Source organism: Sturnira hondurensis, unplaced genomic scaffold (assembly GCF_014824575.4).
Source record: "Sturnira hondurensis isolate 20B ecotype Veracruz unplaced genomic scaffold, ASM1482457v3 Scaffold0018805, whole genome shotgun sequence".
In the NCBI taxonomy this organism is placed as follows: Eukaryota; Metazoa; Chordata; class Mammalia; order Chiroptera; family Phyllostomidae; genus Sturnira; species Sturnira hondurensis.
Genome location: NW_028091436.1, coordinates 2596825 through 2607135, shown reverse-complemented (window position 1 = coordinate 2607135; position 10311 = coordinate 2596825). Strand labels below are relative to the sequence as shown.

Below are 10311 nucleotides of genomic sequence, written 5' to 3'. Positions count from 1 at the left end.
ACAGGGGGGGGCTCTTCCCCGACCCCTCCGGTGCTCGGTGTGAGTCCATGGGACCGGTCTGGTCTCTGAGGGGTGGGGCCTCCGCCCTGCCCGATTCCCCGCCGGCTCAGTCTCCAGTGTGGCCCGTCTGAGCCCACGGCCACATCCTGGGCCACCTCAGGGGCCTGACCTGGACCCCATCCTTCAGCCCAGCCCACCACCAGCAAACTGAGGGCCCTCTGAGGGGCTCCAGGGCGGGGCTGGGGGCCACACCCCTGGGACCACAGAGCGCAGTTCACCCACCACGGTCCTCCCACCGGACTCAAGGGCCTTGGTGTGGAGGGAAGCACACTAGGTCTCTGCCTCTGCCTCTCTGGGTGGCCTTGCACGAGGGACCTTGCACCCCACGTCCCCCACGTTTCACTGCCCAGTGGGGAGGTTGCACTGGACGGCCTACTAGCCACAGGCAACCACCAGCCACTGGACGCCCCTCCCCAGAAGAACAGGGCAGCGAGGCAGGCCGGCGCCCCCTTCACCTTCAGTGGGCCCCTCAGGGGCCGAGGTCCTCCTTCCGCGGGAGGAGTTGGGGCCTGCCCTGTCCAGTCTGCCCTGCGCCCCGTTGCAGGATGAGCATCCAGAGGGTCCCCGCAGTGACTCGGAGCACCTGGCCTTCCGAGGGCACCCACACCGCTGTGCCCCAGCTGGAGGGAGACCCCCAGGGCTCCAGCCCCCAGGTGCCCAGAGACGGGCTGTTTCTGGCCCTCCGGCCCCATGGCAGCCGTTTCCCACTAAGAGGTAGCTGCAGACTGGGGCGCAGGGTGGCGTCGGGGCTCTGCTTACTTGCTGCGTTCAGATTCGGGCAGTTTTTCTCGGTCTTAGTTTTCTCATTTAGGAAAGATCTAACTTTTAAAGTTCTTGTGAAGATTAATCTGTGGTTCAAGACGAAATGAGACGTAAGTGATGAAAACAAAGAATCCGAACACGGCAAAGGAAGGCGAAATCTCTCCGAGTGGATGGTGGGCAGGGCGAGGGCTGCAGCCCACAGGGCACTGAGACTGGGCCTGGAACGCCTTCCTTAGGCTTGGGCAGTGCGTGACCCAGGCAAGGGCAGACAGCCAGGGTGCCCGAGGCACGTTCATGCTGGGCCCAGCCTGGGGCTCACCACAGCCTGGAGGACAGGTTGGGCCAGACTGAGCGGTTCATGCACTGAACGTAGCCACAGAGAGTAAGCCGTGCCCAGGCAACTGTTCGGCCCAGTCTGCTGTCCTGGGCACCAAGGACAGGAGGGTGGGTGGTCAGTGGGGACCTCGCCTGCTATCACAGAGGCTGACCTCGTCCCTCCCTGAAAAGCTCAGGGGCAGCTTTCTCTCCTCTGTCCCAGCCTTGTGACGTGCCGGCTGGTCGACACACACAGCTTCTCAGCAGCAGGACATGAAGCAACCGTTGCTGAGACGGCAACCACCTTGGTGGGGGCAAGTCCAGGCTCTGGTCTTCTCGCTGCGAAGTGAATCTCGTTCAGAAACGTTCTGTTCCCAAGGGTGCCGGCCTGTTGGGGAAGGCGAGGAGACCTGGGGCCTGGGGTGGGGTGGAAAATGAGGGAAGAGCGTGGATCTATGTGGACGACAGGGGAAATGGAGGTTGGGTTCAAGGTCGCTTGGGAGTCTTGGGGAAGGGCGCCAGACCAGGAACAGTGCCCTGGCTCGCACCTCTTTTCTCCATGTCAATGTAAGAGACGCCCAAACATGTAAAGAATGTTTGCGAAAATGCATTTGAGCTGAACTGACCCAATCGCCAGGAAGCGAGACCCCCGAGAAGGGCGCCGCGCCTGTCCTGTTACGCGTCTGCTAGGCAGGGACTGGGTTACGAGCGAGTTAACAGGGTTACGAGCTTTCGTGAGGGTGGTCATGCTGGTTTCTTTCTCCTCCTGCTTCTGGTCACGGCCTGTCACACAGGTGCACACGCCCAGGCCCAGGGAGCAGGGCACAGGGCTTGCTCGAGACAAAGAAAAGCCTCGTAGAGAAGTCACACGCTGGGAGCGTGGCCGTCACCACGGCCTGGCCAATCAGGAATTTGCCATCGCATCACCCTGTGAGGTTACTTCCCATAAACCCCTTTCCCATCCACACCATCTTCCTGAGGCCCCCAGACCCTCCTATAGCCTGGGCCACACCCCCAGCTTGGGGACCTGAAACCACAGATGACTTCCAGACCCTTCACCAGGACTCGGTGCGGGCGGCTGTCACCCTGTGTACTGCCCAGGCGGCAGCTCAAAATCGGTCCCCTCATTACAGGACGGTATGCAAACTCGAAGCCCACTGGCTCTGCCATGAATGAGCGCTTTGTCTCCGACCTGCCAGAACCCAGGACACTGTGGCTGCCTCATTAGCTTACAAGTAGCATGAAAACTTCACTGCTGTCAACGGGAAAGTGAACGGTGGGAGAGCGGAGAGGAAATGCGAGGACGGAAGAGGGCGTGCTCGGGGCAGGGGGCACAGCGGGACAGGAGGCTGAGGGCTGCTGAGCCCTGGGGCCTTGGCCAACCCCACAGAGGCAGGCGGGGTCTGTGTGGGCCACATGTCCTCGAGACACCTGTGGGACCCCTCGGAGCAATGAGGCTCGGGCCAGTCTGCACCTGCGAGGGAGTTTCTGACAAAGGAAGAGAGTGAAGGAAAATAGGACGTGTTTTATTCGCATCCCACACCCCCCACGAAGATGTCTGCCACTTGGTACCACCTCCGTCAGAGATCAGAGGAGGCCCCCACTCCATGCCCCGTGGGGGAGATGGAGCTGTCCCTGACAGCCACTGCACCAATCCCCTCCCGCTAAAGGAGTCCGGCACCTTCAAGGAAGAAGCACTGACACTCCAGTGTCTGTGGAGGGTGACTCTGGACGTACGGCAAAGGGAGCAGATGGGGGGTGAGAGGCAGAGACCGTGTGCAGTAGGGCAGGGAACCTCGGGTTGCGACCACAGGGCACCGGGAACACAAAGGCACTTTGTGGAGAAGCCCTCTGACCCAGTTCCGGCCCTTGCTGTTCTGAGCTTTCCACTCACCGCCTGTTAATTAATTTACAGCGGGCAGAGAATGGGGTTGCCCTGGATTTTTGGCCAAACCATGCGGTGCCTCGGTGAGAAGTTTTAGCCTCCGCCTGAGCGGTGAGGGGTCAGAGGGGTCTGCGTGGGGGTGACTCGTCCGTCGGGCCTCGTTTTCCAAAGCACCTGAGAGAAGGCTGTGGGAGTTGCCAGGTGGCCCGTTCCTGGGGACCAGGGGCCACCTGTCCTGCTCCTTGCTGCCACACTGAAGCCTCAAGATGGCAACACACCCTCTCCTGATCCTTCCAAGAGGCGTGTCAGAGATTCTTGGGAATTTCCCGCCCCACCCCGACTTACCCTAATAATCGGCAGAGAGTGAAAGGCCGTCCAAGCTGTGGGAAAAGGCTTAGAGAGAGAAACCTGGAGGGGAGAGCAGGTCAGGCGGGGCACTGCTGGGCGCGGAGAGGAGAAAAGGGACAGCTTGCTTGGGGAGCGGTGGGTCACACAGCCCGACTGTGCCCAGTTTCGCCCTGGCCAAGGGCCTGGGCTGAGAGCTGGCGACGGAAACGCCAAGGCATGAAAGCTGCCGCAGACGTCCGGAAACTGGCTAGGAAGGCCGGGGGTGGGGGGGTGGGGGGGGCTACAGGAGGTCTTCAGAAGTGACACTCAGTCAGTGGGGGGTCCCAGGGCATCACCCCGATGACTCTGCGAAGGCAGGTGCCTCCTGAAGACCTGACCCAAGTTTTCACAACTCCCCAGGGTTTCCCAACCCCCAGGGGGCCCAGTCTGGTGGTTCCTTCAGTGACAGCTCAGTTCCCATAAATGGGATGGTTTGGGGCGCAGGAAAGTGTCATGGGACGGGCATAAAAGGAGGTGTGGGGCGGGGAAGAGGCTCGGGCTGGGCGTCTGGGCACCACAAGCACAGGAGGAGCTGCACCATGGCCCTCTCCACTGCATCCAGCATGGGCCTGAGGGCGACTCATGCAGGTCTCAGGGCTGGCCGCGGGTCTGGGCTGTGGGCACCAGCTGATGGGCCCAGCTGCCCACAGAGCCACTGCACAGAAGGGTCTGGACCCGCTGGGAGGAGGGACAGACAAAGTGGAGGGAGAGGAAGCAGGGCCGGGAAGGGGAGGAGGCAGCTGGCCACTAAGCCCCGACTGTGGGGTGGGGGACGTGGAGCAAGGGCGGCTAGGTGCCATGGTCTGACCCCCTTTCCCTCCCCCAGGCCTTGTGGTCCTGCTGATGCTCCCGAGCTGTAAGTGGCCCCTGGGAAGGGGGAGGGGGGCTGTTGTGTTGCGTGAGGCCTGGCAGGGGTGCCCCTCCAGGTCCTTCTGTGATTCAGAAAGCTCAGAAATATTCACATTTGTTAACAAAAGTGATAAGTATTTTTATGTATACCTTGCTATCCTCTACTTTTCTGTATATTTAAATTTTTTCAAAATAAAATCGGTCAAAGGCCAGGGCTCCATGGAGGCAGGGGGAGACCCAGTGGCTGCTGGATGCGCAGCACCGGGTTCTCACTGCAGGAAGGCAGAAGAGTCAGGGGGAGGGGAAGGACTCCTGGTCCCCGGACACAGTGCACAGCGTGGGGGACAGGCCAGGGGCCTGAGACACGGCTGTCCCAGGCGGCCTTCGAGTCAGGGGCACCCCCCCAGGAAGGCAGGGGTCAGACCCAGGACCCAACACAGGCCCTGCCAGGCTCCTGAAGGCCAGGATCTCCTGGCCCGGCTGCCCGGGGGCACTCCCTCCGTCCCTTCTCAACCCCCAGGAAGCCTTCCTCACGTACGGGGAGTCCCGTTCCTCCTCCCTCCTTCCTCATCAGACTCGGAGCCCCCGGGCACAGGCCCTGCACCACCCCTTCCGTGCACAATTCTACCCCTGCTCCCGTGCCTGCCCCGTAGGGAGGGCCCCTGGCGGAAGCCTGGCCCAGGCCCCACCTGACTTCTCCTGCAGGTGCTGTGTCCACTCTGGCCTGCTACTCCACCAGCCGGTCCCAGTAGCGCCAGGGGGCCGGCAGCTGCTTCCCAGATGCCATCGACCCCTTCCTCTGCACCCACATCATCTACAGCTTTGCCAACATCAGCAACAACGAGATCGACACCTGGGAGTGGAACGATGTGACCCTGTATGACCCTGTATGACCCTGTATGTGACCTCTTCTTGAATACACTCAAGAAGAGGTTGGGCCCAGGGCTGGCCGGGCAGGGGCGGATGGAGGGTCAGCCGCACCCCTGCTCCAGAGCGTGGCCAAGGGCCCCCTGCACCTGCCTCTGCATAGAGAGTCTGAGGCCTCAGCTGAGGTGGGAGCAGGTGGTGAGGGCGGTGCTGGGGGTGAGGGTGGAGGCGGCTGCACACAGGGAGCCCTCCTCTCCCTGAGGTGTCTCTCCACGGGGCGTGGGTGGTGTTGTGTGAAACTGCTTTTCCGTGTCCTGGCTTCCCCGGGATGGAGGGGCACAGAAACAGGCGTCAAACCTCAGGCTGGGACGCTGCATCGCGGGGCCAGAAGGGCCTCAGAGGCCCAACGTGGGGCCACCCAACCTCCTGCCCCCTGCCCTCGCCCCCGCCCCCGCAGGAACCCTGCCCTGAAGACCCTCTTGTCGGTTGGAGGGTGGAACTTCGGTTCTCAAAGGTAGGACCCCCTGCCCAGAGGGTGATGGCGCGGGAGTGGGGAGGCACAGCTGTCCCCTCACTCACGGAAGGAGGGTCTGGGGCCCGCCTGGTTAGGCCTTGGCCTCCAGCCCAAGAGAGAAACTGAGCCAGGGTGACAGGGGCTTCAGAGCATCACACGGCCACTGCCCATGGGTCTCCTGGCACCGTTCACGACCTCTCACCCCGGCAGCAGAGGATTTCTGGCCATCCAACCTCCGCCACCTCTGGGTCCGGACAGAGAGGGAGGCAAAGAATGGGAAACGCGCGGATGGAGGCCCTGGGCGGATGCCCGGGAGTGGGTGGAGCCAGATCCCGGCGTACCACGCAGTGGGCGTGGCCTCCAGCACTCCCCTGTGCCGAGCGTCACCATAGGGCACCTTCCAGCCCTTGTCCTAGTGACCCTCACAGCGGCCCTGAGACATTTACTGCACGTGCCCCCACTTTGCAGACAAGATGACTGGGACTCAGGCTATAATCTGGGTAGGGGGCTTGACCAGTAGGTGACTGGGTGCAGCGTGGAAACCGGAGCGTCGGGCTCCAAAGCCCACGCTGAGAAGTGTGGGCTTTCGTGTCTGCCAGGGCGCGGGGCCCAGGGCGCGGCCTCCCTGCTCCTCACACACAGGAGCCCCTCCGCAGGGCCACCGCCCCCAGCGTTTCAGTGCTAAGCACTCTTCTGGGGTGACTGTGGTCCCAGAGTTTCCGAAATAGCCTCCAACCCCCAGCGTCGCAGGACCTTCATCAGATCGGTGCCACCGTTCCTGAGGACGCACAGCTTTGGCTCTGGGATGGGCGGGAAGGTGGGTGGGTAGCAGGAGCAGGTGGACAGAAGCTGTCTGTCCCAGTGTCCTCCTGAGAGCAGGTGAGCGGGACTGAGGCCCCCAGACCTCAGGGTCCTGGGACCCAGTCCAGAGGGAAGACCACAGGCCAGAGCCGAGACATCCTGGAGCAGGGAGACCTTCTGTGAACACAGTGGGTGGTGGGGTGAGGTCCTAGGAAGCAGAAGGTCACTACGCAGAGCACCCACACAGACAGTGGGGTGTCACTGCTCCTGGTCAGTCCCAAAGCTGCGTGAGGGGCACTCAACCACGTAGGGGGCCGCCCAGGCATCTCCAGTTACCCCAGGGGTGGAGTGACTGTCCCCAGCAGCAGGACAGCCACTTTCATTCTGTGGCCTTGTGTGCCAGCTGTGACAAGGCAGAGACCAGAAGGCAAACTTCCTCCAACATCAGCTACAATCCCACAGGGTCTCCTCCCCAGCACAGGGTGGCAGGGGGTGACGCTGAGTGGGGACGAGGTGGAGCCGAGGTAGAGACGAGAGGAGGCCACGCAGTTGTGTCGGGGAAAGAAGAGTGAGCCAAAGGACGGGACCGCCGATGGGCCCCTGTCCTGCCACTGAGCCCCACAGGCCAGGGTGCCAGCGTGGGGAGGCCATGAGGTGCTCAGGGCCTGGCCCCCCTCGGCGGGGCTCCCCGTCCCACCTCCAGGGCCCCTTCCACTCGCCCGCCTCTCTCCCACCCAGGAAATGAAGGCCAAATTTGTGCAGGACGCCCAGCAGGGCTCAGAGCTGCTGCTCCTCAGTGCCGCGGTGCCTGCTGGGAAGGTGGCCCTGGACAGAGGCTATGATGTCGCCGGGCTAGCCCAGTGAGTCCCCACCTGTCAGTCCCTGGGCGTAGTAATGCCTGCCCTTCCTTTCCACCTGGGGTCCTGAGCAGCGCGGGGACGTGCAGTGCAGGCGTCCGGAAAAGAAAGAGGGAAATGCTGTCGAACCCGCAGCCGGGCAGGCAGAGGGCACGTCCCCGGGAAGCGAAGCCACGGTGAGGCTGCTCTCCCTCTCCAGGTGGCCAGGGCGCCTGCAGACCGTCCCTCTGCCCCTCAGCCCACACCCTCACCCCGGGTGAGAAGGAGCTGCCCCTCAACGGCCTAAAGGTGGGCGGAGCAAAGGCCTGGGTCTTGGGAAACCGGACCAGAGAACGAGGGCTCGTCCCCAGGACCCTCGAGTCCTCTTTACCATTCCAGAGAGGCGGAGACTCAGAGCCTAAATTGACCACGTACCCGGTAGGAGTGAGGGAGCCCTCTAGCCTCTGCTGCCAACACCTGACGCTCACGTTCCCGAGTCCACCTGCAGCGCCTCCTTAGGTGTGTGGTCGCGGGCCCAGGTGCCCGTGTGCTGCTACTTCCCCACGAGCTGTCGCTGATGACGCTTAATCAGCTCTCAGCAGGAGGAACCCGCTGGGGGGCAGGGTCCAGCAGGAGGGACAGTGGACCCTTGGGCACAGCGGGGGTTTGGGTGGATGGGCTGTCTCTCAGCTACCTGGCTGCCGGCTCACACCTCACGGGGCTGGTGGTCGTGAGGCCAAGAGCTTCTCTGATTCCCTCCCCGGCCCCCATCTTCTCTGCTGCAGACACCTGGACTTCATCAGCCTCATGACGTATGACTTTCATGGAGCCTGGCGCCAGAGCACCGGCCACCACAGCCCCCTGTTTCGAGGCCTGGACGTGGCAAGTGTTGACAGATTCAACAACTTTGTGAGTGTGAGGCAGTGGTGTCCTGGCCAGCCCCATGCACCACCCTCCCCTCCTCGTCAGCCTGCAAGGCAGGGGTTAGGGGCCACGTCCTACATGAGGACACTGAGGCCCAAGAGCCACAGGTTCCCAGAGGTCTGGGAGCAGAGGCAGCCAGGCCTCTCCTGGCAGGCCGCAGAGGGGCCACAGGGGCAGCAGGGGATGAGAGCGCGGCTGGGCTGAGCCAGCCATGTGCTCGCCTTGGAGCCGGAGCCGGCCACCCGACCTCGGCAACTGTCGCCCAGTGACGCGCCCTCCCAGTGCCCATGGGGCATTTTGAGAACGAGACTGGCACACTTCGGACCGAGGCGACGAGCTCCTGGAGGGAAGAGGAATCCCAGGAACCTGCAGGGACAGAGTAGCCTTCACCAGCCTAATGGCCCCACTGTCCCCTATCCCCCCAGGACTACGCCGTGGGCTACATGCTAAGGCTGGGGGTCCCGGCGAGAAAGCTGTTGATGGGCATTCCCACCTTTGAGAGGAGCTTCACACTGGCCTCTTCTGAGACAGGTGTGGGGGCCCCCAACTCGGGGCTGGGGACACCAGGCCAGTTCACCCAGGAGGAAGGGATGCTTGCCTACTATGAGGTATGTCCTGGGGAGAAGGTGGGCCTCCCACCCCACCTTCTTCTGCTCTCCCTGGAAAAAAAATAATGTTCCAGGGGACCAGCCCCACAGGATGAGGGGGAGTGGGGTGGAATGGGGAGTGGGAGTGGGGTCTGCCTCTGGCCGCCAGTCCGGGGGTGCTCTGGTCTCTGCAGCCTGGGGCCACACAACTTAGGGACACTGACATCTGTTTTACATGAGCGTTTGGAACACCAGCAGCGGGGGGCAGGTGCCACTGTAGCCCGTGGGCCTGAGAGGAACTGCACCCCATGACCGGCAGTCTCAGTGCCGCCCTCCACACCCCTGCCCTGCTCTCTGCTCAGATCTGTGACTTTCTTCGAGGAGCCTCGGTGCGCAGGCTCCCTGGCCAGCAGGTCCCCTATGCCACCAAGGGCAACCAGTGGGTGGGGTACGTCGACCAGGAGAGTATCGAAACCAAGGTAGGACGCCAGCCACATCCCAGGGCGAAGAGGGAGAGGAGAACCCAGAGTGTCCCCCACGGGGAGTGGCTCAGACAGCAGGCTCCACCCCAAGCCCCAGCCCTGCCCCCTGCCCACCCCCGCCAGGTGCGGTACCTAAGGAGCAGGGAGCTGGCCGGAGCCATGGTGTGGGCCCTGGACTTGGACGACTTCCGGGGCAGCTTCTGTGGCCAGAACCTGCGCTTCCCGCTCACAGGGGCCATCAAGGATGCCCTCGCCGAGGCTTAGCGCTCTGCCCTCCAGCACACACAGGGCGGGGGACCCCCCCGAGCTGCAGTCTTGCTGCTCAGGGTGGGTGTCAGTTGCCCTGCTGAGCCCCGTCTCCTCCCCTGGGGACCAAGGAGAGGCCACAGCTCTGAGCTCAGCTACACGGACAGGCAGGTGGCCGTGGGGCCGTGGGGCAGTGAGGGTTGGGGACCTACGGTGTCAGACGAGGCACAGGCCACAAGAAGTGAAAGTACTTGTGACCTCAAGCTCAGCTCCTTCCCTGGGGACCCTGTCCGAGGCCACGACCAGCACCAGGCTTTGTCCAGGAAGTGGTGACCACGCCCTCCGCAAAGTCCACCTTCCAGCCTGTGCCACAGTGTCCTCACGTCTCCCCTCCTGGTCCCACCGCTGCTCAATAAAGTGCCAGAGCTCCCAAGTGCGGGGCCCTAGTCTGTCTCTGAGGCCCGTTGGCCTCACCGCCCCCGTCGCTTCTGGGCTCCTGTCCCCCAGGCTGGGGGTCCCTGAGCTTGCAGACGGGGACACAGAGTCCCAAAGGGAGGCCAGCATCAGCCCCAGTCCCCTCCCCTCTCCTCGGACGCCCTCAGCAGCGACCAAGGCTCCTCCTCACAGGCTGGCCCGGAACCCATGGTGGGCAGCACAGGACTAGGGGGTGGCTTGCCTGCTGTCCAGAGTCCAGCTGCAATTAGGGACCCGGGGACCTCGTTTGTGCCATTCGGGCTCTGGGGCCTGGCCTAGTGGCTCTGAAGACCTGCTTGAGGGCCAGGGAAAGAAGTGCCCA

At 63.1% G+C, this 10311-nt stretch overlaps 1 protein-coding gene across 1 annotated transcript; it reads left to right on the top strand.

Annotated features, from left to right (window-relative positions):
• The first annotated feature begins 605 nt into the window (after positions 1-605).
• CHI3L1 (chitinase 3 like 1) lies at positions 606-9945 on the top strand. The gene is given in 11 exon segments (XM_037070548.1): positions 606-774; positions 4236-4265; positions 4964-5169; positions 5171-5190; positions 5583-5639; positions 6354-6456; positions 7179-7300; positions 8062-8185; positions 8626-8808; positions 9150-9266; positions 9393-9945. Coding segments are annotated over 11 exon segments (1272 nt in total). The 3' UTR covers positions 9534-9945.
• The last annotated feature ends 366 nt before the right edge of the window (positions 9946-10311 follow it).